This window comes from Parathielavia appendiculata (genome assembly GCF_033297405.1).
Source record: "Parathielavia appendiculata strain CBS 731.68 unplaced genomic scaffold N657scaffold_5, whole genome shotgun sequence".
NCBI classification, from domain to species: Eukaryota; Fungi; Ascomycota; class Sordariomycetes; order Sordariales; family Chaetomiaceae; genus Parathielavia; species Parathielavia appendiculata.
The window spans coordinates 978,683-1,006,583 of record NW_026944224.1 but is presented as its reverse complement, the minus strand read 5'-3'; the positions used below and the strand labels follow the sequence as shown (position 1 = coordinate 1,006,583).

The following is a 27,901-nucleotide window of genomic DNA, read 5'->3' as shown; positions in this document are numbered from 1 at the left end:
ACGCTGGGCGGCTGACACGGACAGAGTAGTGCAGGGGGCTTGGGAGGAGAGGTTGCTGAAGGAACGAGACGGCTGGGCGGCCACGAAGCCAGCCGAAGACTTCGACCACCAGCAGGAGACCCTGTTCAAATACAAGACTTCCCAAAGAGGCACGAGGGCCTGAGTAAGGAAAGGACTCCACCGCTGGTCCAGATCCGAACTGGGCCAATAGGCCTCTGGGACTTTCTCTTTAAAAGGAGTGTCCCGGAGGTCTTGACGCCCAGCTGCGAGTCTTGGGGAGGGCGCGAGACTGTCGAACACCTGGTGATGTGGTGTCTAGCGCCACCGTTGGCTCGAAGATGGGAGGGAGCCAAGGTTCGAACGCGAAGGGACTTTACTCTGTTCTACAGGGAATTAGTCCTACAGCTGTACGGTTAACCGGGACGATCCTAGGCTGGCTGATGGACTCGGAGAGGCTGCCAATGTACAATTTGGCCAGGAGGCTGGAGCTGAATCTCATGATCTGATGCCCCCTCTTTCGAAGGCTGGGAGGCCTCCTCTTTTTGTATTTGCAGGGCCACTCACTGATGGTTTCCTCAATTGCCGATATGGTTTTTTTTTCATCCGACCTGCAAGCGTATGGTTTTCCAGTATAGTAACAGTTGGAAATCCGACACGCCCTAGGGCATAACGGTGTAGGAATAATAATAATAATATTTTGACACTGCATCCAGCCGACTGAGCCGAGAGAGTCAGATCCCCCCTCGACCATTCGTTTCAAGACACCGGAGAACACCCCAAGAAGTACACAAGAAAGCTAGACACAGGGGACTTGTTGGGTGGAGAGGAAAGAGTGAGGCTCATAAGCTAGCGCGATACAGTCAAAAGGCTGGGAGGGCCGCATTTGAGTTGGTCCAGGACAACTGAGAGGATGATCTATCATAGATGATGGAGAGGAGGACAAGAGAACGCGAGATGTGGGATATTCCAATGACCACCCGAGCCACAGCAGATACCGCCACAAGGATATGGATTGGGAGATTCGTGCGCTGGCAAGAAAAGGGTGCAGCAGGCGCTACTGAGGGCGCACTTAGCCAAGGACGCACAAGATTGTTAACCGACCCATCACGACCAGACCAGCCTCGAGAAACTTCGAGTAAAGCATTGTTAACTGAGCATCGGCAAGACAGAGGAGCGAGCCCTCAAGCGGGAGATACCTAAGAGGAAGGACAAGGCGGCAGACGCGAATGAATACACCGTCTTGACTCTTGAGCGACTCCCTGTCAATCGGAGAAGAGCAGGCAAATATCGGCGAGAAGAAAGAATCCCGGCAAGGAGAATATGGTGGACGTTCCCGTATGGCACGTGCCACTAACCGGCACCTGGAGAACTGCCGTCGCATAACGCTCCCGGACTTCTCACTTGATCGACGATCCGGCGTGCGACGTCTCCAGGCTCGGGGGTGGATTGTGAGACAACAAGGGCCAAATCCTGACACACATGGCTTCGCCATGCAGATTGCATGCCCCTGCTACAGTTTCGCAGCTGAATTCTGTCCACGTTCATGCCCCTCCAGGATGAAGATCGCTTGTCCAGAGGTTGGCCGTTTTGCTAACCAGCCAGATTCGCAAGGGTCCAGACACACCGCCCACATGTGCAGCCGGGGATGCATGGCCGCCGGTCTCCTTTTGCATAGACCCCCTCGGGCATTTGCTAGAGGTGCCGGAAAAGTCAGCACAGGGCTTGTGGCGGCAAAGCGTTCATAGCGACGTCGGATTTCCTAGTTTCCCAGCGGGATCCCCGCCCCCTTCTCCCCTTTGTCCGCACTTACACAAATCCAGTTTGCAAGGCGAGTCCGGGGAACCCATGGCGTAGCGGCTCACCCAAATATCTCGGCGCCCATCCCGTCTCTTCTTTTCCGGACTCGACGTCTCTACAATCGGTGGGGCCCTCTTGTTGTGAAAGGCAGCCTGGCGATTGCCGCGAGCCCACGTCCATCATCGTATGCTAGGCCTCAACGACCACAATCTCGAGCAAATCTCTGGGCCGCCTTTAGCCTCGGCATCAACCCCGTCCTCGCGGTAACCACTACTCCGGAATGACACAACACACCGGAACAACACAGTGGACATGGCGACGGAAAACACACCAAGCAACACAGGCGACCTCGGCAGGTTGTCCAGACTATCGGCATCAACAGATTTCGGTCCGCAGATCAACTTTACCCTCTGGCTGCTGACAGCGCTCTCCGCCACCTTTCTCACACTACGAGTGTGGTGCAAGTCCCTGCGGCACCGCGGCCTCTGGTGGGATGACCACCTTCTCATTGCGGCATGGGTGAGTGCTTTACTTCTATCGACGGGTGGCTTGACTCTGCTTTGCTCACACCCAGCCCCGACCAGCTATGTCTCGTGGTGGATTGCTCCTTGATCTCGGCCTGTATCAACCTTGGCTTTGGCCGCCCGCTCACCCAGTTCAAAGCGGGCAACCTCGCCCCCTTTTTGCTCTATTCCAACCTGGCCGGCACTTTTTCCATCCTCGCGGCGCTGTGGAGCAAGACGTCGTTCGCCGTCACGGTGCTGCGCATCTCGTCAGGCTGGGTCAAAGCCTCGGTATGGTTCATCATCGTCACCGTCAACGCCTGTCTGGGGGTCGCCATTGTCATCACATGGGCGCAGTGCACGCCCGTTGAGAAAGTGTGGAGGCCGGGCCTGGACGGGGAGTGCTGGCCCAAGAGCATCCAGGTCAAGTACAACATTTTCACAGCCGGTTAGTTCACGCTGCGTTAAGGTACTTCAATTGCTCTTGTCGCGGCTGACAGCACAGTCTACTCCGGCGCCATGGATATGGTCCTGGCTGTGGTGCCCTGGAAGATCATCTGGGGCATGACCATGAACCGCAAGGAAAAGATTGGCGTGATGGTGGCCATGAGCATGGGTGTCTTGTAAGCCCTTTTCTTCCTTTGTTTCGCAACTTGAACTCCTGCCCTCTTCCTCCCCCTCCCCCTCACCCTCACCAAACCCCAGGTCAACATTTCGGGTTCACAGCAACTGACATATTCCCAGCGCCGGCATAACCTCGATAATAAAAATAACTCAGCTTCCTTCCATCTCCAACGCCACTTTCACCGAGTCCACGACCCAGCTCGTCATCCTGGCCGCTGCTGAATCTGCTATCACCATCATCGCCGCCTCCATACCCATCCTGCGCGCCCTCATCCGCGACTCGCGCCCGCCTCACGGACCGGCCCAGTTCTACCACACCCTGGACTTCAGCGTCTGCACTGGCACGCACGGCTCGCATGGGACGGGGAGCAACAGCGTCGTCATTACCGGCAGTGGTGCACATGGCAGATCTGGGAGTCGGCATGGCAGGAGTACAAGTCGCAGTCAGAGTCGTGTTCACAGCCAAACCCACAGCCGAAGCGCCTCGAGCACAAGCGCCGAGTCATGGAAAAAGAGCATGCACTCCCGCTCCCACTCACATGCACATTCCCATTCGCGAACGGGCAATTCCATTGGTGGACTCAGCCTACTCAGCGGCCTAAGCGTGACAGTGCTCGGAGGGGCCGGACGAAGGGGTGTCGACGAGACGGGCCAGCATGGACGGAGTGGGAGTGGCGCTGCTGCCATCATCACAACTACCACTGCCAGCGGGAGGGAGCGTCCGACCGGGGACATGCCGGTGCCGACGCCACCGCCGGGAAGGATCCTCGCGACTGAAGAGGTCGTTGTCGAGTTTAAGCAGGCTGAGCCCTTCCATGAGTGGCAAGGGAAGGGGTAGGGCCCTGGTGTTGGGCAGACTGTGCAATTCTAATTTGGGCTGCATTGTTGATATTATTTCCTCGGCGTTTTAGTGAGTGGACGAGTAGACCGTCGTAAGGGCCGATGGGAATGCTGCAAAGGGTCGTGACATGCAAGTGCGGTCTGGCTCTGAAGCGAGTGCCAGACATTACAAACAAGCAGTAACCATTGATGCTCGACGAACTGCCACAGGTCATAACTCGTCTCTTCGTTAGCTCTATCTATGGTGATTAAGGAGTTTGTATGTAACTACCTCCGTCTATTTTACATTACGCATTAAGTCTTGTCATCAGGTCTTGTCGTCATCACCCGTTAATCGCACATAAATGTCTCCCCCGTCGGCTGCCCATACAACGCCTCGTCAGAAAAATAGTTCTTGGGATACGCGACGTCGACACATTTCCCGCCACCCGTCGGCCCAACATGGGGGCAATGAACCTGTCTCTGGTTAGTGTCCATTCGGAGCCCCGATCCTTGAGTGCACTCACGTCAGGCCGCACCTGGGTGAGCACCAAGTGGATGCTGCGACACACGATGTTGTCCCCCCACACTTCGTCATACGAGCCGTACGTCTTTTGAGACAGCGCGGCCACGCACTCCCCGACGCTGCTCCACTGCGCGTTGGGCCCTTGGCACCTCATCTGAGTGGCGCCGCAGATCTGCTCGATGCTCGCATTGCGGAAGACAGGGTCGGTCACGTAGGAGGCCGTGGTGGCCTCGAACCAGCTGTTGAGGTTGGGGATCCAGGCGTCATACTTTTTCACGGCGCCGCACTTGTTGAAACGCCAGAAGGCCACCTGCTTCAGTGGCGGCAGCGGCTTGCCGTGGTCGGGGCTGCCCGGGTTCACGACGCTGCAGTACAGGTAGACGATCGAGGCCGCCACGTTGCGGCACTGCGAACTGAACTCGGTGATCTGGTACCCGGTGATGGCCGCCCTGACCGGGTTGGCCTCGGGCAGTGGGGAGAGGGCAAAGAAGTACTCGATCGAGTGCTCAAAATCCGTGAAGGTGCCGACCGGGTCGACCCGCCCGACGGGGTTGGCGCTGAACAGGCCTTTCGGGACGCCCACGCCGCCGGCCTGGAAGATGGGCAGTTGGTTGGGGTAGACTGTCAGGTTGTAGATGCGTGAGATGGTTTCGAAGTTGCGCCGCGCGTAGGAGCTCTCGGGCCGCTGGCTCTTCCAATGCTTCTTGGTTGGGGTTGGCGAGGCGTATGCTTGCGGGAGGGGTATCCGTATGAGATCGATCTGCAGCAGCGCCCATGCTAAGGCGAGGAGAGCGAAGTGTAACCGAAACATGATGCCGGCATGCGATTACAATATCCAGTCTCCACTGGAGGCGGCGAGGAAATGGCGGCATCTTAAGTATCGCGTCGTCCAGCCCGACTGTTGATTTTTTTCCTCAGAATCCCTGCGCTGGACCCAATTCATCGGCTCGGCAACGTGGCGGTCAACCATGGCGTGCGGTTCCGGCTATGCCCAAAGAAACCAAGGTCGCGAAAAAAATCACCCCAGCTTTTCCACAAATTCCATGGCAGCGGCGCGCACTAGTCCGAGCCCAGGCAATGCGACGGGGGCCCAGTCCCCGTCCCAAGGAGGAATTTCATGCATACGCATCTCGCTCAAGGACACCGATGTGTCGGGACGGTATTCGTGCTTGCCAGCGAAGACTGCGTCAAAGGTCCAAGAAGTCGCATGCAGAGCCCGCATGGACCGGCGCCCGAGTGACGTGTTCTGGCAGTTTGCTGGCGGGGCCGTTCGAGCCGGGGGCGGTCAGCGAACCAAAAGCGCCGCGCCCCGGACAACAAAACCCCGGCAAGGGTTGACGAGCTTGCGGCTGACATCATAGCACGGCAGTCAATTGAGCGGATTTGACGGCCATCGTGATGGAACACGAGCGCAGTCCCTAAAGCGAGCATCGAGGTCGTTGATGCCCGGCCTTCGGTTCAGCCTTCTAGTCCAAGTGTGGCTGTTAGGCTTTGGTTCAAGACAGTCAGTTGGTACGTTAAGTTTCAATGTTGATGGGGAAGCCGAAGAGGTTTTTGGGTTGCTTACTTATCACACTCGCTTTGTTGGCCGCTTTGTTGGGTAGCTTGGAAACAGCAGCCTGATTTCCAAGCACACAATTCCCATTGGCATTCAGGCATCAACCTCGGAGTCGGAACGACGTAAATCCAGGAAGTTCCTGAACCGATTACGGGACAGGGCACAAGGACTGGCTGGACCCGCTTCATCGGATGATGTGCAGCAGGAGGAGCCAAGGTTGTGGAAGCGAACCAAAGAGTGCATGCAACGCACAAGTCGACATCTCCAGCGCAATGTGGGCTCAAATCAGCCGGCCTGAGAGGCCGTTATAATACCGACGATTCGAGTCTTGGAAAATCAGAAATTGCCGCCGTCCTCGTGATCAGAGGCCTCGTCCTCCCACTCGAGCCAAACTCCTCATAGGCGCGCACCTCGCGGAGGCCACCAAAATGTGCAGCCAATGAGCGACACAGCTGCACGAGAACGCGGGGGTCGAGGTCGCCGTCGAGGGCCAGCGGCCAGTTGTTTGGCTGGACTCCCGGCAGCTGTTCGTGCTGCGCAACGCCCTGCAGCCACTCAGATGCGAATCCAGGGCGCCCCGCAATCTGAGCCGCCAGAGAATTGGACGAACTTAGCCTATCGCAAACACAAGATGCCCTCGTCAGTGTGATGGACCAGATACCCGGATGGAGCGAATGCTGTTGGCCAGGCCAGGCCGCCTTGGCATCCGATATCCCCTATTGCTACCGACAAGCGGTCCAACAGACTTCAGGCTCCAGGCAGAGCTATATCATGCTTCCTCCTGTTTGCGCCGTTCTGATCTCCGAGGGGCAAAGTTGATATCAACTCGCGATACAGAGGCCAGCCCTGCCAGGCAGATGTCGCCGTGTATACAAGGAGCCCCTGCCCACCCTCCTGGACTTTGGCCAGGACCGTGACGTGCCCTCCCGCCACACGACCACTTCTAGTTCGGACCGTGCCATGCGGCTCATGCCGCGCCGCGACTCATACCCGCTCGTTAACACCAGGCCACGGTCAGCGTAACCATGGCATCCGAGTCCGACAACGATATCGGCACGCTGCCGCACCACGCGCTTCTTATCATCATCTGGGTATGCTTCGGCGCTGCCTTCCTCCTCGTCGCCGTCCGCACCATCATCCGCATCCGCTCCCCAACGACAAGCCGATATGCGCCGCTGGAGGACTGCTGGATCCTGCTGGCCCTCGCCTCGCTGCTCTCGCTGTGTATTCTCGAGACGATCCAGCTGCCCAGTCTCTACTACATCACGGGCATCCTGACGGGCACCCTCCCGATCACCACGGTCGACGCCATCGTCTCCCAGACCGAACGCTACCTCCGCTTCCAGTTCCCCATTACCATCCTCTTCTGGACGGTGCTGTGGTCCGTCAAGGGCGCTTTCCTAGCCCTCTACTGGCGCCTGTTCCGCGACCTCAAGTGGTACCGGCGCGCCTGGTTCGTCCTGGCCGTCTTCACCTTCCTCGCCTACGGCGGCTGCGTCACGACTCTTTCCTTGTCATGCGGCCCGGACATTCGTAACTTCTTCGCCTTCAACAAATGCAACGGGCCCCAGCACGTTTGGTCGAGCAACTTTAGCGTCTACTTCAGCACCGCTGTCGACGTCTTTACCGACCTGTGCATCATGGCCATGCCGCTGCGCCTCATCTACAACGTCAAGGTCTCGCTGAAGCAAAAGATTGGCCTGGTCTGTGTTTTTAGTCTGGGCTTTGTCATGATTGTTTTTGCAATCATCCGCGCAAACCAGACGCTGTCCCAGCAGGGCTTTGTCAACCTCACCATGATGATGGTCTGGTCGACCCTAGCTGCCTCGATATGTAAGTCCCAGCTTTTCTCGGGCACCGTCTGACCAGCAGTCGCTGACAACCCCCAGCCGTTCTTGTCGGCACATTACCCGCCCTCAAAGTCCTCATCACCACGCGCGCCCGCGCCTCCGAAAACCGCTCCGGCAACGGGGGCTCGAGGAACAGCACAAAACGGAAAAGCTCAAGCTTCGGTACGCACACCAAGAGCGTCAAGAGCGTTGCCCTCGGCTCACTGCGTGGGGATAGCACCAACTTGAAGTCGGGCGCGAACTCGAACGCGAACGAGTCGCAGGAGGAAATACTGGTCCAGCGGGATGTGGTACGCTGCCCTAGCAGCGGAAAATGTTGCGCCACAAGCTAATTTCGTCTCACAGACCGTCTCGTACAGCCAAGTCCCGCGTCCGTCTCCCGTCCGTTATCACCAGAGATACCAGGATCCATAGATTCATTGGCTCGAAGCCAGGCTCGGAGGGCATGGAGTTTCCGGCTAGATTTCCTTCCTGGTCACCCAACATATTCCGATTTAATGATATTGGTGTATTCAATCTTCATGCGCAATGGCCGCCTGGCCCTGAATGTTTGTTGCTGTTACTCTCCTTTTTTGGCGGGCCAGAGTCAAACAGGACGTGACAATGATCTGCAAAAAAGGGGTGCTTTTGGCTCATTGAGAATCTGTCATCAAACATGCCATCACTTACCACTCTCCAGCTGCTTCAATCCACGTCAGACCGTTAGAAGTCGGGGCTGTTTGATGGTGGGTGGAGTTAGAAGCAGCCATCAAGAGGATTCGAGCGAGAGGGAACAAGGGCCACAAGGCTCTCAGCTGGACAATGACAGTAGGCTTGGCTCATGACCTTGTTACGGATTTTCTTCTTCTGCACGTTTCCTCCTCAATCCAATCATCTGAAACCCATCAAAGGCATCAACACCAGTCCCTTTCAACAGAGCAACCACGCCGACTATCAGTTATTCACCACCACACAGCGACCCAACTGCTTGTTGAGTCGAGGGTGCTTCGAAGTCCGCTGCGCCGTCCTAGCAAATGGAAGATCCTGCCTTGGCATAGCCGTATCTCTGTGCTTTGGGATTAGCCTCTGACCCTCAAAATGTGCTACAGAAGTGTTACTTGCCTTGTTCCACGCAGGAACATGAAGATAGCCGGGCTCCATCCAACCGTTGCTGCGGCCGTGGCAGTTGCCCGCCGCCCAATTGACGGCGTCAACCCACTCGTTCACGTTGCATGGGTTCGTAGTGTAGGCGCACATGTACGACACCGACGTGCCCTGGTACTCGGTCAGGACCGTGTTCCGGGGAAATTTGTAGCCGCCGCCCGCCGCGCACGTGGCATAGAAGGCGTCCCAGCCGTGGTCGTAGAAGTCGGTGAGCAGGAACCAGTCTCCGCCGGGGCACCAGGGGTAGGTGCCAGACGGCCAGTTGAAGCGCTTGTGGATGCGCGAGCTAGAGCCGGCGGCGTCACGTTTCGGGATGGCGGGTGCAGGGGAGCTGGTGACGTTGGCCGTGATATCGGTCCAGGTCAGCTTGCCATCGTCGTCAAGGCTCATGATGTAGCTTCCATCAGGGAGTTCCGGGAGTTGGATGGTCTGGGACAGCGCCGAGCCGAAGGCGGCTGACGAAAAAAGGATGGATGAGAGCTTCATGGTGAATGCGTGAGCCTAGGAGTTCTTTGTGCTGTTGTTCGGTGACTTGAGAAGTTGAGATCTGGTGAACAGGCAAATGAATTGGATCTGATGACCCCTTATTATACTCAATCGAGAGAGCTGAGATACCAGTTTTTCATTGTTTGCTCCTCATGATGTCTGCTCGCGTCTGCCTACAGCAAGACGGACACAATGCAAAGAAAGGGCTGTAGTTTCTTCGCGTAATCGCGCTTGCTCGAGTTTACTCAGCGCCCTCTATTATTTCTGGACCTTGAAGCATGTCGGAAGACCTCGCCTATGTACTCTGTGTCAGCATGAGCATTAGCGACGCTGCGGTGTTACACCAACGTCAATAGCCTCAACCTTGGTTCGCTAGTGCCTAGTACTTCAACAGCGCAACAACCATAGTACGTGGATTCGAGACTTGGGTCTCACTGCATCTGGTAAACGAACTGGCCAGTCGCTGCTTTTACACCTGAACAGTGAGCCATCATAGGGGCTCTGTGACAAACACTGTTGTGAGTTGATTGAGGTCGGGTGTGGGCTGCAGTATCCGGGGGACAAGCTCCGCAGCAGCCCTGGGACCAGTTCACCACTAAATCTCACAGTACCTCAGCTCCCAACAAATCTTTCATGGATAGAGTAAACCGGTCCCAGCAACCCGATTGCGCCCTAATATCCCCAGCTACCGAAATCAAGAACCCCCAATGTTTCTCGTGTCAAGCCCCTAGCGTAAGCCGCTCCTCTCTCCGTTTTTCCTTCGGGAGCATTTCCAAGGCCGTCCATCGGATTGGGCACTGCCGCTGCTGTTGGCCGCAGCCCGCCTGTTCCTCCGGATAATGGACGCGCGCGTCTCGCAAGCGAAGAAGGTCCTGCCGAGCCTACCGAGGTAGTGCTGTGAATGGGATGCGCAGGACACCTAGTCAGCTCATGCCCAAGCATCCAACCCCCACGATGACTTTTGCGCTTACCGCTGAGATCAGTCTGTGAGAAACGCGGCGATCCGAGAGAAACATCAGTAGGTCGTCTTCCTCCGGCAGCCATGGCCGGCGGGACGCAGCCCCGGGTAAGAGAGCCTGGGGCAGTCGAGCCACGAGAGTGTTGAGCTGTGCCTGGGTAGCATCGTCGAAAATTGGCAGGGGAGGCAACGGGCCGGCGGGCTGCAGGGCGCTGGCAGCCTGAGCGGGCTTGACGGCAGGGGCGGCGGCGACGACACCTTGACAGGTGCTGCGCTGGGCGGTGCTCGGCTGCTCGGCGATGGCCACATGGCCAGTGTTGGCATCGTCGGCGATGGTGGCCTCGGCAGCGGTGGGCTTGGCCAGCGTGGCCTCGTTTGTCACGGCATTTTCGGCGCTAGCGGCATCCAGCGCCGCGGCAACGGGACCAGCGATGGAGTTGCTGGTCTGTTCCCTCACAGCTTCATCCACCAGCCTCATCAGTTCGGGGTCGATTAGGCTGGGGTCCATGTTGCCAGCATCGCTGTCTCGCTTGTCCGCGTGCGAGTGGTTGTTTCCGGCCATTTTCTCTCGTCGACAAGTTCTGTCTAATAATGATGGTGGGATGCTTTGTGAGCCAGACCGGCTAAAGTTTTGATGCTGCGTCGTTTGATATTCAAGTGATCGGCGGGAACAAAGAATGGAAGGAGGAAAAAAGGTGTTTGAGGTGATCGAGACGATCATTAATGCGAGAATTGTTTGTGCCATTGGAACTGTTTGCTTGCCGGTCGACCACAGTCGCGCTTCGTGCTTCTTGAAGGTATCTGACAGTCGACGACAGCCGCAAACCATAGGCCTCATCAGTCGACGACAGTCGGATTCACAAGCTTCGTCAGTCGAAAACAGCCGCAGGCCATGAACCCCGTCAGTCGGCAACAACCGCGTTCAATGAGCAACTCTTGTAGTGCCAGTCGACGGCAGATGCGGTCGATATGCTGTCAGGTCCTGCATATTTTTTTTTTTTTTTTGGTAATACTTTGCTCTCACTCTCTGTATGCGTCGAAGATGCGGAGTGGCCTAGTGATGTTGTATGTTCTGCGAGGATGTCTCTGTGAGGGGTTGGCAACGTCCTAGGACCAGAGGCTCTGTTCTGTCAGTCACTAGGATGCAGACCATAGACGCTCTGATATCCATAGACAAGTTAGTTGACAACCCGGCTTTGAGATCCTTGGCAGTCAACGACGGCTGCACTTGCAACTTTGATAGCCTCATCGTCTGTCAACAGATGCCCTTCATTGGCCCCTGAACACGTATCCTACCAGGGGTTGGGTTTTGATGCCTTGCTCTGCCGGTCAATCAACATCAGGAGCATAGCAGTGACTAGCTTACCTAGGCTGCACTAGCAGTCACAACAAAGGGACTTTATGCGGCTTTGGTACCTCTATCTCGTCAGTCCACAACAGCCACCTGCTGTAGTAGTATGCGTGCTCATATCCGGGTTCTGCCAGCTCCTTCTGGATATCCTGTAAGTCGTTGACAACTGGACTCCGAAAACCCTAGTCAACATCTTGTCAGTCGTCGACAGCTGCGTTTTGCCAGTCTGTGCGACAGGAGTCAGTCGCTGTCATTGTAACCGAGTCTGCTTGCCTCCAGCCCTTTCCTGAACAAAGGCATAGGAGAAATGGTGGCTGACTTATGGCAGCACTTCCGCGAGGCCAAGGTCCAGCAGCGCCTGCTGGACGCAGCGGACCGGCTCTACGCCAACCCGACCAAGGAGAGCGCCGACGACATGCGCAAGATGTGTATTTGCCTGGCGGCTCTCAACAAGCCCCACCGCGGCCACAGCCGTAACCTCTACCCCGCGGGAACCGAGAACTCACCTGTCTGCGTCCCTTCGTGTCCTCTTCTTGGGGGAGCTTACGCCTTCTCGCTGGTGCGGCGGGAGTTCGACGTTGACCCGGACCAGTTTGGCATCGTCGACTCGCGGTATCAGCCGGCGTGGAAGACAGTCGGCGACGAAAAAGTGGATCAGGAGTGCTATGACTTGTGGCTCAAGACGCATGCCACGATGGCGATGGTCCGGAAGATGGCGTCGTTGGAGCTGGCCGAGCAGACAGCCTACTTGGCGGAATTGGGGAGGCGGCGGTCGAGAAGAAAACGGCCAAGGGCGAGGACGACGATGGACAAATCTGTGAGGCGGGCAAAAATGCGGACCAGAATCCGGAAACCACTGCGATTGAGACCAGCAAGGACGGTGGCAATGAGGACAACTATTTGACCTCCCCAGCACAGGCAAGTGAGCCTGTCGCCCAAAAGAAGCGGCTGCTGCCCCAGCCGGTGGAAACCATCAAGGCCAGAATCAACGTCAACAACGGCGCACCACTGCAGTGACCGCCAGTGCCAGTCCTGCCACTCCGGACTCAACATCCCTGCCACCTTGTCGACACACCCAGGCAGACAAGCCCGTCGAGGATGAAGATATTTGGTGGGCGTTTGCGGGCGCCGTGAAGAATCTCGTGTATCAGGGTGTCGAGATGGCGATTATAAAGTGCAAGGAGAACAAAGGGGTCTATCTGTCGCTGGGGCAGTGGAGTCCCAAGGAAGGGGAGAAGTTTATCTTGGGATGGAGCAGGCCATGAGGTCTGCTCGGGATGCGGTTGTGAGGGAGGTAGAGGCGGAGATGAAGATGGGTGTGGGGAAGAAGGAGAAGAACAAGGCCGGTGGTGTGGTTGAGAGGTGGATGGGCATGTTTGTGTGATCATGATGTTTTCGCGCGTTGAAGATGATGGGAGAACGCCGGCTTTGGTCGTTGTGGAAGGAGACTTTTAAGGCTGTGGTGGTGGCTGGCCACTTAGGGTGAGGCACAGCAACCTGAAAAAAAAAAAAAGGACTAAATAAGGGTGTAATTGGAAGCACGTGGAATTGCTACTGTGTCGAAATTAGACGGCTAGAGTCGCCTCAGTCAATTGGTTCGAGCCCGCTCTGAGTCCCAAAGTAAGAAGAGGTCAGAAGACCCGCTCAGAGACCAAGACAGGAGGCGTTGAACTGTAAGTGAGCGAGAGTCTGTTGTACAATGGGTTACACAGCTCCGTCCACCTCGCCATCTAACGAGCTTTTCAAGGTCTCTGGTTTGAATCCAGGGCCGGTCCTTCCCTAGCGGGCAATCGTTAAGTTTCTGTCTCTCTTCATTTATTTTTCTTTTGGTTATCCTGCTGTTTCACTCAACTTGATCAGGCTGCTACTGCACTGCCATGACTGGCTGCCGACCTTCATGGACGGCTCCGGCGCTCTCGCGGGCAGTTTGGCAGCCAAACTTTTGCTCGAGTTCCAGTAAGGTATGTCCGAGTCTCGTCCCAATTCATAGAGTGAAGCCCAACTTGCCATCGGCTCCAAGACTTTGGAATCCACCTACTGTAGTGCTTCCTCCTCTCAAACGCCGGTTGCTATTGTAATCTGGAAAGGCACGGAGAAACTTAACCGAATATGCACCGAATGTCTAAGTGCGGAAGTCATGGTTCTCCACCCGGGACGGGAACCGAGGCTCATAGTGGGGCCGGAAACCTGACATCCAGGCTCCCAGTCTACCCGCTACCTTAACCTAGCACTTCTAACCATCCTGACATCGATAACAAGTCCTTCAATACTCCGATTGTCATTCGGAATCACGACAGACATCATGCCCCAATCCTTCCGCGTAGTCGAGCACACGGTCGCTTGCTCACACTCGCGCGAGTACGCGACGGCAACGGCCCACGGCGACGGTGACCGGCCACGGCTTGCCGTCAAGCAGTACATACCCATAGACAACCCAAACCCACAGCCAGGTGATGTCACCATCATCGGCGCCCACGCGAATGGCTTCCCAAAGGTGTTTCTCCATAACTTCGATCATCTGTGTCGACTTCTAACGTTCTAATCCGTTTCAGGAGTTGTACGAGCCACTCTGGGATGAGCTGCACGCCCGAGCTGCAAAAAGTGGCATCCGCATCCGGTCCATCTGGATCGCCGACATGTGGAACCAGGGCCAGTCTGGCGTGCTGAACGAGGAGATACTTGGCAACGACCGTAAGACGCGGCAAGCCAAACACGATCCCACAGCGACTGACAGCCCGCAGCCAGCTGGTGGGACCACACCAGAGACCTGATGAACCTCATCAACATGAAGCGCGACGAGATGCCACACCCGCTGGTCGGCATCGGCCACAGCATGGGCGGCGCGCAGCTGTAAGCCCCCCCTATGCCGCATTCAACCACCCACTAACCCTTTAGCGCTTTCCTCTCCCTCTGCAACCCGCGCCTCCTCCGCTCTCTCGTGCTCCTCGACCCAGTCATCACAACCACTTCAAGCGGTTTAGGGCCGGCCTTGGCCTCCACCAGCCGCCGCGACATCTGGGACTCCCGCGCGTCAGCCGCGCAGAAATTTGCCCAGTCCAAATTCTACCAGTCCTGGGACCCGCGCGTGCTAGACCTCTGGATCCAGCACGGCCTGCGCAGCGTGCCGACCGAGCTCTACCCGTCCGACTCTCCGTCTACCGACACCCGCGTGACGCTGACCACCACAAAACACCAGGAGCTGTTCAACTTCCTCCGGCCGACGTATCGGGATGGCGGGAAGCTGCCGGACTGGGACTCGGAGGTGTTGGGCGACATTGAGTTCCGGCGGTACCCGTTCTACCGGCCGGAGCCGTTGCACGCGTTCAAGCGGCTGCCGGAGCTGCGGCCGAGCGTGCTGTACGTCTTTGGGGAGACGTCTAATGTGTCGCCGCCTGCGGAGCGCACGGCCAAGATGGACCGGACGGGGACTGGAACCGGGGGCAGTGGTGGGGCGGCCAAAGGACGGGTGAAGGAGGTGGTGCTGGACTGTGGGCATCTCGTGGCCATGGAGCGGGTGGCCGAGTGTGCCGATGCGGCAGTTGGGTTTCTGAAAGGGGAATTGGAAATGTGGAAGAGGGAGCAGCGGGCGTTCGAGGAGGAGCGGGCGCGGGTGGGGAGGAGGGAGTTGGTAATGGTTGATGAGCGATGGAAGAGCGAGCTCAAGCCCAAGCCAAAGATCTAAAGGGATGAGTATTGGATATAATGGATTCTGTAACTGCGCCTTAAATCATCATACAAGGGACACTGTGGAATAAAGAACCTGGAGGCAGAACCGGAGCACCCTGCCGAAGAAAAGCGCGAGCGCGATATGAAGCTACTGTTGTCAGTTTCTTCCCTCGATCCTTTTTGCTTTGCCATTTGCTTTGACTTTTTCACACGTCCGCGCCACTAAGCTTGCCAGGCTCAGACATGAGCCTACCACTCTGCCCAGTATTCCTTCCCCTGTCACAGCACCATCTTCTGCTTTTTGTGTGTAGGAACTCCAATGCTGATGTCATTTGCATCTCGGTTAGGTTAGGTTACCTTCTCGTCCACTCGACCTCTGCTGCGTCGAATCCAGGAAAGCACTGCCATGGCTGGAGACACTCCGCAAGGTTGGGAAGACGCGGCACGGTGGGCATGTTACTGTTCTGGGTTTTTACTCGCTCTATTTGTTATTTCTTTCCGTCACTGACACCCTCCAGAGTTCAGACAGACTTGCCACTCGCCCCGAGCCACAGCTTCCGCCGCCATCGACATCCAAAGCTATTCGAATCGATCACGTCTTCTTCTTCTTCTTCTTGGCATCCGCCAGGATATCCTCCGCCGCCTTCGCGCTCAACATCATAGTCGGGCAGCTCGGGAACGCGCCCGGCACGACAGGGAAGGCACTCGCATCCACCACCCGCAGCCCCTCGACGCCACGGACGCGGAACTTGGAGTCCAGCACCGCCATCTCTTCCTCATCCCCCCCGATCGCGCACGTCGACGTGGCATGGTGCGAGTACGCCTGCAACTTGAAGTACTCGGTCTGCAGCTCATCCGTGCATAGCTGGTCCGTGTCCCCGTTGCACGGATGCTTCTCGACAAACGGCGCGGCGGGCTCCCCCGCGGCGTTGAAGGCCTGGCGCAGCAGATTCGCCGCCTCGACCAGTTCGCGCAGGTCTTGATCGCCATGACGCTCGAAGAAGCGGAAGTTGATGTCGGGCTTGTCCTGCGGGTCCGCAGACACCAGGTTGACGGACCCGGCCTGCGACTTGGGCGCCATGTGCACCATGGCGCACGTGTACTGCGTTGGGCCGTGGTAGGTCGGGAAGCCCGGCCAGAAGCCCTCGAAGGAAAAGGCACCGCACCAAGTGTAGATGTTTCGCTTTTTGGTCGGAGCCGACGGGGTGCGGAAGAGCAGGGTGATGAGGCCTGACTCGACCGGCGCCGAGCCCATGGCAAGGAGAGAGCCCTCGTAGTTGTCGCCGAGGTTCTCGCCGACGCCGGGCAGGTCCTTGACCACGGGAATGTTGAACTTGGTCAGCTCGGCGGCCGGGCCGATGCCGCTGAGCTTGAGGATCTGGGGGGAGTTGAAGGCGCCGCCGGAGACAATGACCTCGCGGCTGGCGAAAATCTGCGACACCGGGCCCTTGGTACCGGGGACGTGCTTTGGGTCAGCCTTGTATAGCGACGCGCCGTCCATGACCTCGACGCCGATGGCGCGCGGTGTGCTGCCTGCCTTGAGGGTGGCATTGTCGAAGAGCACGCGCGTGACGAGCGTGTGCAGCTTGACGGTCAGCGGGTACTTGGCCGGGTCGGCCAGCGTCGCCCGGATGTGGTTGTTCGGACTGCTGCGCTTGCCTTTGCTGGTGGCATGCGTCACCATGTTGTAGAAGGAGGTCGTCTCATCCACGTTCTCGCCGACCTCGTTGATGTCACGGTTGACGAGGTCGGCCGCCTTGTCGGGATCCTGACCCGTGAGCTTGGCCAGCTTGCGGAGCATCCTGGTCCCCGGCAGGCTGTCGTTCTTGGCCCACGAGTTGTCGGCGACCGAGGTGGCGAGCCAGCCTTAGCTGTCAGTAGGATGCACAAGGGCGTAGGCGTGGGTGGCTCACCATCGTAGCCGTGGGCTTCGTCGCCTGGAGGCAGGTACTCGTTCTTTTCAATCTTCTTTAGGTATTTGCGCATGTTCTCGGCCGACCAGCTCGTGTCGCCCGTCTTGTTGACGACGATGTTCCAGTCATCGTCGGCAGGCATCGAACAAACCCCAGCGTTGTGCATTGCGCAACCACCGAGCACAGCCGCTAAGTGTTGTCAGCTACAACCGGTTGCGACACGGCGAACGAAAAACTGACCTCGGGGATACTGAATACCGAGCAGCTTGGCGCCCTCAGGGGGATCCAATCCGACGTAGAACGTGCCTTCGCCGGTGTCCCAGGTGGTACTGAGCGGTCAGTAAGTCTCATCTACGCCAGAGACGCCAGAGTGGTCGAGACTTACTGCTTGAATTTGAGGTCCCGTGCCGGGTCATCCGAGTGCTTGACCCAAAAGTCCCAGCGCGTCGTCTCGTCGTTGGCCGCTTCGTTAAAATTCATGATGTCGGCGTACGTCGGGTTATCGCCCTCATCGCCGCCGGCCTCAATCAGGAGCGTCGAGTACCCGGCTCTCGCCAGGTCAGCGGCCAGGGGTCCGCCACCAGGACCGCTGCCAACCACAATGTAGTCGTAGGACGACGCCGCCGGGGTAGCAATTGCCGTCGAGGCGGCGACGGCACACAAAAGATGGTAGCGCATCTTGATCCCGATTCCAGTCGAGTACGAGAACAAGTGTGCCAGGCACGAGCTGCTGTAGCCAATTCAAGCAGCGACGGAAGCCCATTTTGAGCAGTTCGCTGTCAGGGTCGCCTCCGGCATTCATGGCGCTGCGGGGGCCATCTCCAACAGCAATATGGATTCAATTCCGGATATTGAGGGGCCGCTGACCGTTTCTTGAAAAGGCATCTATAGATGCTGGGACAACCGTTGCAGTGCGGCAGCTTAGCCTGTCCCATTGGCTCTGGCTAAAGTGGTTTGTAGATGCGGTCCACACGGAGGAAGAAGTAGGGACCAGACGGCAGTCTTCTCGACCTCACCCCAGCCCCTATTAGGCGGCTGTTCTTGGCTTGGCGGTTCCGGAAAATTGGGCAATCGACGAGAGTGGCCAGTCCAGTTATTGTCGAAGGACCTTGCAGCGTTCCGAAGAACAACAGTGACAACAGCGGCACGGAGGGGTCCATCGGCTGAAGGGCGAAAGGGTGGTTGAAGACCGCAGGAAACCGAGCCAATTCGGGCCTCCTCACCGGCGGCTTCAGATGACTTCCTGGTGTAACTGAACCCTAAGACGATTCTCCTCTGCAACATATTATCTTAGAGATCGATGACCTGACCGTTGAATAGGCAACCTGAAGCCTTGATGTTTCTTCCTAAACCCGAGACTCAGGAGCAGGTGGAGCCCAAGTATCGCTGCCCAACCACTGTCTGGCAGGTGGATGTTCATGGTGCGTCAGACGAACTCAGGGAAAGATCCTAACATAGGAAGCTCGCGAGCCGCCATGGACCGGGGTTGCTCGAACGGGGGAGGTATTACTCGCGGCTTCTGGACTCTGGAGACTGGACCTGAATGGGACCATGGCGAAGCCGAACCATTGTTGCTGGAGAATCTGTTTACTGTTGACAAACCGGTTTTCTGATCCGACCCATAGCTCCGATGCTCGAATCCTTTGGTTCCTACCTGGATGGTGTAATTCTAATCAGCATCCGTATGCTCGACTGTTCTGGGATAGAGGACAAGTCGGAATCGGCGGGTGGTGAGCACCTAATGTACTCTGCTCCAGCAGACCCAGACATGATGTGGCGCTATCTCCGGCGTTAACCCCGACCTACGTTCCTGTTGGAGCAACGCCTGCATCATGCTTCATCGTGAAGGAGGTGATGGAAGACGCATTCAAGTGAGTGCCGCATTGCCCTTTGCGCTTTGTTTCTCAAGTGCGTAGTAAGCCCTCCACGGCCAAGTTTGCAGCGCACCCTTGTTCTCTCATCGGTTTCGGAGACGCCAACGCCTATCACGTTTGCTGCTCTCACACAAGCTGCCATTGTCGGCGTATGTCCGCCTATCTCATAGATCCCTCTAGCATTGCTAACCGCATGCAGGCCTGGGGTCACATTGGGCGGCACATCACCAAGGTCCCGGTAGATGCCGGGAAACACGCCGTCACGGCCCTCACTCGCCCCGGCGGCAAAAGCAAGCTCCCAGAGGGCGTCAGCGGGGTCGAAGTCGACTACGACAACGAAGCCTCCATCGTTTCCGCCCTCCAAGGCCAACGGTTCTTTGGTCATCAGCCTGGCCTTCAGCGGGGCGCCTCCCGACCTGCAAACGCGGATCGCCGCGGCGGCGGCCACGGCCGGGGTCCCGTACGTCATGCCAAACACGTACATCAACCCGGTGACGGCGGACGACGTCAGGTCGGCCGACGACTATTGGCAGGTGGTCCTGAATTAGATCTCCGACGTCGCGAGCAACGGTATGTCGGCCTTCGTCAACCTAGCATGCGCGTTCTGGTACGAGTGGAGCCTGGCGACGGGTGAGCAGTGGCTCGGCTTCACCATCGGGGAGCACAAGGCGACCTTCTTCAACGACGGGCGGCGCAGCATCACGGTCAGCACGTGGGACCAGTGCGGGCGGGCAGTCGCGGCGTTGCTCAGCCTGCCCGAGTCTGGGGCGTCGCCGTCGCTGGCCGACTTCCGGAACAGAGATGTGCCGATCTACAGCTTCCGCGTTTCGCAGCGCGACATGCTAGACAGCCTGCACCGGGTGCTGGGCGCGACGGACGCCGACTGGGAGATCACGTACGAACCGACGGCCAAGCGGATCCAGGACGGCACGGCCGAAATGGCGAGCGGGAAGTTGACGGGGCTTGCCAAGGTGCTGCTGTTTCGGCGCGTTTTCGACCCGAGCAGTGCCACGAGCGACTACGCCGCCACGGCGCAGACGGCCAACGAAGCCTTGGGGCTGCCCAAGGAGGATCTCGACGAGGGGGGCAGGAGGGCGGTGGAGATGGTTGAGAAAGGGGTGGAATCCTCTGGGTCTCTGAGTAAGGTAATCGAGAAGCAGCCGTCCGCCAACACAGAGAAGGGTCGTCGGCGGCCTTGACTCCTCGGTCGTTCCAGCGGTATTCTATTATCAATGGAGAATCCTTGGATTTGTTGTCGACTGAAGCTGATGTGGAACCTTCAAGCTGAGATTAGACATTAATCACGAGGGGCACATTGCCGGGTACCTTATCAGCAATATTCAAGAGGGCACCCCAAAGCCTCTTCTCCTTGACCTGACCAAGGCCCAGGTCCCAGCGATATGCAGCGGCGATCAATGGAGGGAAAAGCCATCAATCGCACGCAAGGGATTTTGCGAGGCATCGCCTTGCTCAACACACTCACTCAGTCCTGCTCGTCTCAGCCCCAGTCATTTAGTCCTCTCGTTGGGGAGAGTGCACAAACCTTGCCCTCTTGCTGGCGCTCCCTCTCGTCGGCCTCAAAGGAGAAGACCTTGCCCTCTTTTCGCCGCCCTGCTTATGAGCGCCACGCAAACATCCGGGCGACTCAGAACTCTCTTCGCAGCAGCTCCACATGAATCCCTGGGGTTTGTCCTCGCACATCTCCGGGCTGTCGTGGATCTCGTCGCCGTAGCAGTCCACCCATGCCTCGCTCGCGTAGTCGATTTCAACGATGCCTGGGCCATCGGTTCTAATTCTTGTTGTCGTATTGCCAATTGGCCTTGAGGGCAGCACTTACCGGGATGATAGAGACAAGAATCGGTTGTATTTGGGCCTCGTTGAACGCCATTTTACAGTTGAGGCAGATGTAGAGCGTTGGGCGCGAGTTTACGCTGCTGGTATGCCGCTGCAGCCTGATCGGGCTGGCGAAACAGCTTCTCAGCCTTCCTCTTGGTTGTGTCATTGTTGCAGAGGCCTGTGAGCACCGTGCGAAGCTCGCGATCGGTTGCGCTATTGAGTGCGCGCGAATATGATCGGTCATCGGAATAGGACGGGCGTTGGTAGCCCCGCCACTTTCAAACACCCAGCTGTGCTGCTCTAATGTTTTCAGGGCTGCGACGCGCACTCGCCAGGCCTTAACTATCACCTGGAATCTTAGGATGGACAGCGCGGAATGGCGCGAAGCCACCTGACTTTGAAATTACTCAACAACATCCCGGCCAGGCCTTTAAATAATCTCCGTAAACCGCCGTAAGCGACACCCAAAATGGCGTAGCTCAACCCCTACCTCGGATTCCGGCGGCTGGATGCCCATTGGCCGCATTGGCGGTCAGGATACCTTCTTTCTTCGCGGGGTTTTGTGGCAGCCGTGAGCATCCACGCATCCTCATCTGCCGATTGACCACCACGGATGAAGGTAAGGTAACTGGCAGGTTTGCCGCTTTGGATCTAGCAGCTTCCCTTGTCCTCACTCAGCTTTTCTCGTGATTTCCAGTTGCCGCCCAGAACGTCAGTTCCAGTCGCGACGCCGTGTTCGCTGAGTAACGAACTGCCTTAGCGACTTAATTCCTCTCTGCTGCAGTGGAGTCCTGTGAACGGATCCTGCACACTCGCGGGAGCCCGGCCGGATCCGGTCAAGCCCGACACCGGCACCACCCCCACCTGCTCCCGGTGTTCGACCGCCCTGGGGTTTCAGATGGATGCGTGGCACCAGCCGCACAGCTGCCGTGGAGGAGGGCCACGGCTTCCCGGCGTCGCCCTTGTCGCCAGTCTCCTTCTACACCTGTGTCTCCTCTCCCCAGCAAGCGGCGCCCCCCTGGCCCGCCTCTCCGAAACCCGTTGCTCCCCAAGACCGCGCCTCGACCGCCGCGTCGAAGGCGAACATGTCATTCTCGCCGACTGCAAGGCCGGCGACGACCTGACCGCCACGCTCTCGTCCCAAATGGCCTACTTCACCGGGGCACCCGGCCCGTCGCCCAGGGACGTCGCCGTCATCGCGACCAATCCCGGCGAGACGGCGCTGTGGGCCAACTCGAACACGACCGGCTTCTTCACCACCTCGAGCGTCACCTTCACCGCGAACCTCGGCCCCCGCGTCGACGAGGGTCAGTTCGCCGGCACGGGGAACAACGGCTACGGCGACTTCAGCTGTTACCAGCGCTACGTCAAGAACCTGTACAAGTACGGCAACAACGTCTGCTCGCAGGTGTACCTGTGCGACCACAGCCACCCGCCGCCGGGTGGGTTAACCCCTCTCAGGATCTTTCCTCGTTATTCTTCCACTCCCTCCTGATAGAACCGATGAGCGATGCTGACATGAATCGGTTCACCAGTCGACGCCAGGGGCTCCAAGTCAAGTAGCAGCATGTCACAGGGTACCATCATCGGCATCGCCGTCGGGGTGGTAGGCGGGGTGCTCTTCCTCGTCGCCACGGGCCTGGTGATCTGGTATCTGCGGCGGTCCCGCCGGGCCCAGGCCGCCCGTACCATAACCGCCAGCGAGCGGATGTCGGCTACGCTCTCGCCCGGATCTGAGTTTGCCGAGCTCAAGGCGCAGAGCCCGGCGGTAGAGGCAGCAGCTATGCACGAGATTTACGAGATGGACGGGCGGCCGCTGCGCAGCGAGATGGCCGATGATACCGGCAAGGTCGAGCTTGACCCGAGCGGTCATGGCAACGCTGAGCTGGATCCGGCGGCAGCCAAAGGGCAGGGACCCTCTTCGGCTGCTACGGAAAATACGGATCTAAAGGTGGTCTCACCGGTCAGTCCGCCGGTCTTGGACTCCCCTCCAGGTACTCAGCCGCCGAAGTCGCCTCCTCCAGAGTATGCTAGTACGGGCCATGATCGCAGCGAGGAAGAGCGCGGGTAATGGTAGCAGGTAGTTGGAAGCATCGGTATGGGTCATGAATTGATGGCAAGCGACGCAGTGGCGGCAGCACTATACAACACATGCACCTCAGCGTCATCTTGAGATTTGTCTCTATTTTTATAGGTGTACTTATATGAGGCCCTAATGTTCCAACCTGAAACAGTCCCAGTTGACAGGCGTGTACCAGTTCTCTCGCTCATGATAACGAATCACTACTGGCCAAGGCAACTCCTCACCGGCCGCGGCAGCTCTTGCCGGAGCCAACTCCTTATCCAGCACGCGGTCGGGGATGAAGTGGGTATTAAAGAACCGGAACACGTCGCCCCTGACCCCTCGGAAGTCTCCCAACCTCCAACCCAATTGGTCTAGGCAATATTGGCGGTGATAGAATTCCCCGCCGAGGCTCATCTTCCATGTTAACCCCGTACCATTCCATTTCCACGGGGTCGTAATAGTGCTTTTCGTGTTCGTAGCTTACTTTCCAGAAAATGTCCGTGGACACCTCACCGCGCTCATCACTGGGCTTCCTAAGCGCTTCCTCCCACGAGTCTTTCATATCAGGGATGATCCACAGGATCTTCAAGCAATCAACCGAGTCCTCGGCGATTTATCACAAGGCGGCGACGGCCGGTCCGACATAGCCAAACGTACTGCACCTTCGGCCTCATTGTGTGAGATGCATTTAGCCGCCCGTTCGTCGGCCGTCGTAGATGTAGGCAGTGGCAACGCTACAACCTCGATGCGGGCATCTTTAAAAGTCTCACAAAGAAATGCGATCTCGCGCGTCAGCTCGTAGATGCGCCGCGCAAAAAGCGCAGCGCGCTCAGCCGGCATCGCCTGTAGTATCGTAGATTCTCATGCCGAATTTGGAGCGGTATTTTTCTGACACCTGGGCGGGCGGGAATTGCTGTAGCAATCCTTGCTGTCAAAGTCGGCTTGCACTTTGTGTTGCGCACTATCAGCGGGGTAGCTGTGGGGCCGTGATGCTCACACATGCACGAGGGTTTGTGCTGTTTCCAGGAAAAAGAACCTCCACGCCCCGACCACATCCATGACGGCGTCGGACGGGCCGTAACAACCACCCATCGCGCTTTGCGGGAATCATGAACGGCAATTACTGCAATTCCCACGCGAGACGGACACAGGGACATGCAGCCACCGCCAGCGCCACGGGCCGCCATCCGGCCGCTCCTCGTGCTCGTCGGGCTCGTCAATCTTGCCTGGAGCCTGTACCAGCTCCCGGTTAGCCGCGTCGTCGAGAGCCGGCTGTGCCGCGAACATTATGCGGCTCACGACCCGTCGGTCCTTCATCCGGACGGGTCTGTCTCGGAGGAGCTGTGCAAGATTGACGACGTGCAGCGCCGGCTTGGGCGCATCCAGGGCGTCATAGAGGCGCTGTGGGTTGCTGGCGGTATGAGCATGATTGTCGCGGAAGTAGGAGGGTGACGAAGGTCATACTAAAAGCCTTGTGGCATAGACTTTGTCATGACAATCCCGCTCGTCTCACTGGCCGACCAGTATGGCTATCGTGCGGTGCTCCGCTTGAACCTCATCCCCCGTATCTTCCTGCTTGCCTGGACGTTTGCGGTGGGCTACTTTGATCGGCTGCCCATCAACGCCATCCTGGCGGCGCCTACACTCTCGTTTCTGGGCGGGGACTGTGTTTTCAACTCAATCGTCTACTCGCTCGTCTCGGAGCTGACTGATGACCACGTCCTTCGGTAGGTACCTCTCTAGCTCCTTTGATGCATTCGTCTAACAACACCATAGTGCCACATTCTTCGGCTACGTCAACGCCGTCTCGTCCATCTTCTCCCTCCAGCTCGGCCCTGCTATAGCCGCCGCATCCATGAGCTCGCTCCTGTGGCGGCCTCTCTGGATCGGAATCGTCCTCTTGCTGCTCGCCATCCCCCTCATATACACCCTCCCTTCGTCATCGTCAACCAACCCCAAGCTCCATCCTCCCTCAGCAGACGAAGGAGACGCCCTCATTCCCCGCCCTGCCCACAACCTAAAGTCCACAACCGCACGCCGCTTCCGCACTGTCCTCTCGCTCCTGGCCAACCCAACCCGCAACTTTCTGCTCTTGCTCTCGGTCTTCTTCCTCTCGTCCCTCGCTTCGTCCGACACCAAGCTGCTGCCGCTGTACATTTCGAAGCGTTACGGCTGGCGGTTCGCCTCGGTCGGCTATCTGCTATCGGTCAAGGCCCTCTTCAACTTTGTGTTCATGACCTTTGTCATGCCGTGGTTCCTTCGCTGGCGCCAGCGCAGACACCACACGCCCAGGAACACACCGTCTTCCTTCTGCACTTACAGTTCTGTTGCCGCTGCGGTGTCAACCGAGGAGGCAAGCTCACGCTCAAGATCACGGTCAGGGTCTCGGTTACGCTCAGAAGTGCTACACACACAAACCAAAAGCACTGCAGAAAACATCGCCAACGCACACATCTGCCTCGTCTTTTCCGTCCTCGGCGCCCTGGCCATCGCCGTATCGCCCGCCATCTGGGCGCTGGTGGCTGCCCTGCTGGTCTATGCGTTGGGCATCGCCTTGCCCATGTTCACCTACTCGCTGCTGAAGGCGGCCGGCACGGGCTTAGAACACCATCAACGCGAGGACGCCTCCGGGATGCAGCTCTTCTCGGCAGTGATGCTGGTGCGGACGGTCGGCACGCTGGTCGGGGCTGTCGTCATGCCCAGTCTTTGGGTGGCGGCGTTGGGCGCCGGCGGTTGGGCTCTAGGCCTGCCGTATACCATCAGTGCGGCTTGCTATGCGTTGGCAGCGCTGATGCTGAGACGGATCAAGGTCACAGTCTGAGTGGATCACTGTGCGAAGTTGGCGGGAAGGGTCTGGGGCTGACGGCGGGCATGTCCATCACACGCTTCGTGTGGCTGAGATCTGCATTAGGCGTCGCCACACGTTCCATCTCCACTGGCCGGTAGGGGCATTTTGAGGCGACGCGATTGCCGGCGTCTTCCGATAGTCATCTCCCGCATGCGCTAACGCAAGCCTGGTTGGGGCGCTGCAGGGCCCAAAACGATCGATCTGGGGAGCTGAAATTGATGGCTAAATCTACCACCAATGATTCGCCACACAAGAGGGCCTGTCCTTGTCTACAGCTCACGATGCTCAAGCTAGGCGGCCTAGAACCTGTTGGGTGCACCTCATCTCCACTATTTTCAGCTCGGGGAGACTGAGAGGACCTTGATCTGCAATAGGTACAAATATCCCGTGATGGCTCTCCCTCCTTGGGCCATCGCAGGCTTCTGAGGTCATCAATAAGCTTCGAATCGTCAGCCATGAAGACCAACCCGTCCCTCCTCCTCGCCGGCGCCGGCCTCGCCCTCGCGGCCCCCAGTCAGTTCGCTTCCATCTTGAAGCGGACTGGCTACGACCTCTGCGACGCCGACTGCAAGCTGAACGGCGTCCCCTTCCCCGACAAGCACACGCTGCAGCTGCCCCTGGACAACTACCGGTCCGAGCAATGCCCGGGCATCTTCGTCGGTGACGCCAGCGCCCCCACTGCGACCTCGAGGGTCTGCCTTGATTTTGTCGGCACCAATCTCTACTTCAACTTCTCTTCCTTCCCCGGCTACACGTACAAGAAGGCTTCCGTTACCTGGAAACAGAAGGGCAACGCCCTGACTCAGGACGCCTGGACCCTCCCGCCGCCGGATAAGAGCATTAGCTGCGGGCCCAACCCCTCGGGAGACGGCCTTTTCTGCAAGCTCCCCTTCAGCGACGTCCTCGGAGTGTCTTCCACTACCCCCGTCAAGGACCAGCTCACGGGCATGTGCCCCAACGGCGACCGCGAAGGCCTAATCCTCTACCTTCAGTTCTCGGGCGAAGTCCAGTCCACCACCGACGCCTCCGTCACTACCTTCTCCAACCAGGCCCCATCCAGCGACGCGACCAAGTCGTACTTTGAAACCCAGTACCGCTGCTCCACCTGCGTCAACACATCCACCTGCCCGCCGCCGGGCGAGGAGGAGCCCCCGACCACCACCTGCGAAGCCGGCACCGCCTTCGGCTACCGCGACGCGGCCAAGTCGGTCCCGCTCAACACCCAGTCCGGCCAGGGCTGCAACCGCTGGGGGTGGTACACGGCCCCGACGCTCGCCGAGCTGCAGTCGGGCATCTCGGGCGCGCTGATCGTCGGCGCGGGCGGCAACGACGTGTCCAAAGGGACCAACGTCGGGGTCTGGACGGCGACGGCCAATCCTGCCGGCGGCGTCACGGTCAACTACCTCTTGAACCCGCCGTACGTGCTTGACGAGGTCCACGTCGACCTCGCCTGCCTGCCCATCGACAAGTGCGCGCCGGGGTCCTACACCTATGGCAAGGACGGGCTGGCGGGTGCGCCTCAGCACACGGTTGGCCCGCTGCAGTATCCTTCCTGCCGGGGTGGGTCCAAGGCGGCGCTGATTGTGCATGCGGCCGTGGACTATATTGTGCAGGGGTCGGTTTGCCCCTCGATTAAGAAGGTGTAGGTTTATCCTCTTGCTGCGGGAGGGATGGGGCGGGAAGATTGCTAAGCTGGATAGGTAGCCGGTGCTCCGGTCATTGATTTCGGGTGTGGCCATATTTGGCCGAGTTTGATCCTGCGAGCAATTGAAGATGTGATGGGTTTCGTGCCGTTTAGAATTGAAGCGAGCTCCTCGCACACATACATTCCGGGTTGTCCAGACCGTCGCTCCTGTCTTTTATCCCCCCGTTCTTAACTTTTGTCTTTGACGGTCGTTGCCTAGCATTAATATATTGTATTAGCATAATGTTCAACTCAGGCCAAAGACTTAATTAAGTATTCCTTCGGTCTCAAGTCAGACCACATTACCAGCGAAGTGATGTCTTACAACTCTATAACTACCAAACTTCCCGATGTGGCAGACGTCTCAAAGTGCATGTACCCATGGAGCAGGGAATGCACT

General features: G+C 58.0%; 12 protein-coding genes across 12 annotated transcripts; 7 read left to right on the top strand and 5 right to left on the bottom strand.

Moving 5' to 3' along the window:
• The first annotated feature begins 1,927 nt into the window (after positions 1-1,927).
• Positions 1,928-3,925, top strand: N657DRAFT_390811 (uncharacterized protein). Its single transcript, XM_062787148.1, has 4 exons — positions 1,928-2,316; positions 2,382-2,748; positions 2,806-2,923; positions 3,045-3,925. Exons 1-4 carry the CDS (start codon positions 2,110-2,112, stop codon positions 3,760-3,762), a joined length of 1,410 nt encoding a protein of 469 aa, XP_062648196.1. The 5' UTR covers positions 1,928-2,109; the 3' UTR covers positions 3,763-3,925.
• Positions 3,926-4,094: 169 nt separating this feature from the next.
• Positions 4,095-5,080, bottom strand: N657DRAFT_655665 (uncharacterized protein; the record flags this gene model as incomplete). Its single annotated transcript, XM_062794626.1, has 2 exons — positions 4,095-4,220; positions 4,271-5,080. 2 exons carry the CDS (start codon positions 5,078-5,080, stop codon positions 4,095-4,097), a joined length of 936 nt encoding a protein of 311 aa, XP_062648195.1.
• Positions 5,081-6,852: 1,772 nt separating this feature from the next.
• Positions 6,853-8,091, top strand: N657DRAFT_655662 (uncharacterized protein; the record flags this gene model as incomplete). Its single annotated transcript, XM_062794625.1, has 3 exons — positions 6,853-7,660; positions 7,717-7,967; positions 8,023-8,091. 3 exons carry the CDS (start codon positions 6,853-6,855, stop codon positions 8,089-8,091), a joined length of 1,128 nt encoding a protein of 375 aa, XP_062648194.1.
• Positions 8,023-8,699, top strand: N657DRAFT_644648 (uncharacterized protein). Its single transcript, XM_062792798.1, has one exon. The coding sequence runs from the start codon at positions 8,199-8,201 to the stop codon at positions 8,499-8,501; it is 303 nt and encodes a 100-aa protein (XP_062648193.1). The 5' UTR covers positions 8,023-8,198; the 3' UTR covers positions 8,502-8,699.
• On the bottom strand, positions 8,191-9,555 carry N657DRAFT_595284 (uncharacterized protein). Its single transcript, XM_062789974.1, has 2 exons — positions 8,779-9,555; positions 8,191-8,722 (listed from the first exon to the last, which is right to left on the bottom strand). Exons 1-2 carry the CDS (start codon positions 9,304-9,306, stop codon positions 8,684-8,686), a joined length of 567 nt encoding a protein of 188 aa, XP_062648192.1. The 5' UTR covers positions 9,307-9,555; the 3' UTR covers positions 8,191-8,683.
• A 1-nt stretch (position 9,556) lies between these two features.
• Positions 9,557-11,259, bottom strand: N657DRAFT_671402 (uncharacterized protein). The gene is made up of 3 exons (XM_062795593.1): positions 10,278-11,259; positions 9,655-10,201; positions 9,557-9,601 (listed from the first exon to the last, which is right to left on the bottom strand). The coding sequence occupies exons 1-2, from the start codon at positions 11,100-11,102 to the stop codon at positions 10,034-10,036; spliced, it is 993 nt and encodes a 330-aa protein (XP_062648191.1). The 5' UTR covers positions 11,103-11,259; the 3' UTR covers positions 9,557-9,601; positions 9,655-10,033.
• Positions 11,260-11,735: 476 nt separating this feature from the next.
• N657DRAFT_390978 (uncharacterized protein) lies at positions 11,736-12,590 on the top strand. The gene has a single exon (XM_062787149.1). It carries the CDS (start codon positions 11,923-11,925, stop codon positions 12,517-12,519), a length of 597 nt encoding a protein of 198 aa, XP_062648190.1. The 5' UTR covers positions 11,736-11,922; the 3' UTR covers positions 12,520-12,590.
• Positions 12,591-13,820: 1,230 nt separating this feature from the next.
• Positions 13,821-15,430, top strand: N657DRAFT_595282 (alpha/beta-hydrolase). Its single transcript, XM_062789973.1, has 4 exons — positions 13,821-14,109; positions 14,168-14,306; positions 14,357-14,465; positions 14,511-15,430. Exons 1-4 carry the CDS (start codon positions 13,918-13,920, stop codon positions 15,295-15,297), a joined length of 1,227 nt encoding a protein of 408 aa, XP_062648189.1. The 5' UTR covers positions 13,821-13,917; the 3' UTR covers positions 15,298-15,430.
• Positions 15,431-15,654: 224 nt separating this feature from the next.
• On the bottom strand, positions 15,655-18,067 carry N657DRAFT_663477 (GMC oxidoreductase). The gene is made up of 4 exons (XM_062795185.1): positions 17,580-18,067; positions 17,435-17,523; positions 17,195-17,383; positions 15,655-17,147 (listed from the first exon to the last, which is right to left on the bottom strand). Exons 1-4 carry the CDS (start codon positions 17,870-17,872, stop codon positions 15,874-15,876), a joined length of 1,845 nt encoding a protein of 614 aa, XP_062648188.1. The 5' UTR covers positions 17,873-18,067; the 3' UTR covers positions 15,655-15,873.
• A 1,194-nt stretch (positions 18,068-19,261) lies between these two features.
• Positions 19,262-20,267, top strand: N657DRAFT_655659 (uncharacterized protein; the record flags this gene model as incomplete). The annotated part of the gene is made up of 4 exons (XM_062794624.1): positions 19,262-19,390; positions 19,434-19,574; positions 19,617-20,174; positions 20,214-20,267. 4 exons carry the CDS (start codon positions 19,262-19,264, stop codon positions 20,265-20,267), a joined length of 882 nt encoding a protein of 293 aa, XP_062648187.1.
• Positions 20,268-20,368: 101 nt separating this feature from the next.
• On the bottom strand, positions 20,369-21,321 carry N657DRAFT_715080 (uncharacterized protein; the record flags this gene model as incomplete). The annotated part of the gene is made up of 3 exons (XM_062797470.1): positions 20,369-20,843; positions 20,999-21,117; positions 21,296-21,321. The coding sequence occupies 3 exons, from the start codon at positions 21,319-21,321 to the stop codon at positions 20,581-20,583; spliced, it is 408 nt and encodes a 135-aa protein (XP_062648186.1). The 3' UTR covers positions 20,369-20,580.
• Positions 21,322-21,802: 481 nt separating this feature from the next.
• N657DRAFT_572153 (uncharacterized protein) lies at positions 21,803-27,463 on the top strand (the record flags this gene model as incomplete). The annotated part of the gene is made up of 9 exons (XM_062788863.1): positions 21,803-22,350; positions 22,450-22,937; positions 23,200-23,338; positions 24,121-24,386; positions 24,453-24,696; positions 24,746-25,120; positions 25,394-25,720; positions 26,332-26,821; positions 27,023-27,463. The coding sequence occupies 9 exons, from the start codon at positions 21,803-21,805 to the stop codon at positions 27,461-27,463; spliced, it is 3,318 nt and encodes a 1,105-aa protein (XP_062648185.1).
• Between the last annotated feature and the right edge of the window lie 438 nt (positions 27,464-27,901).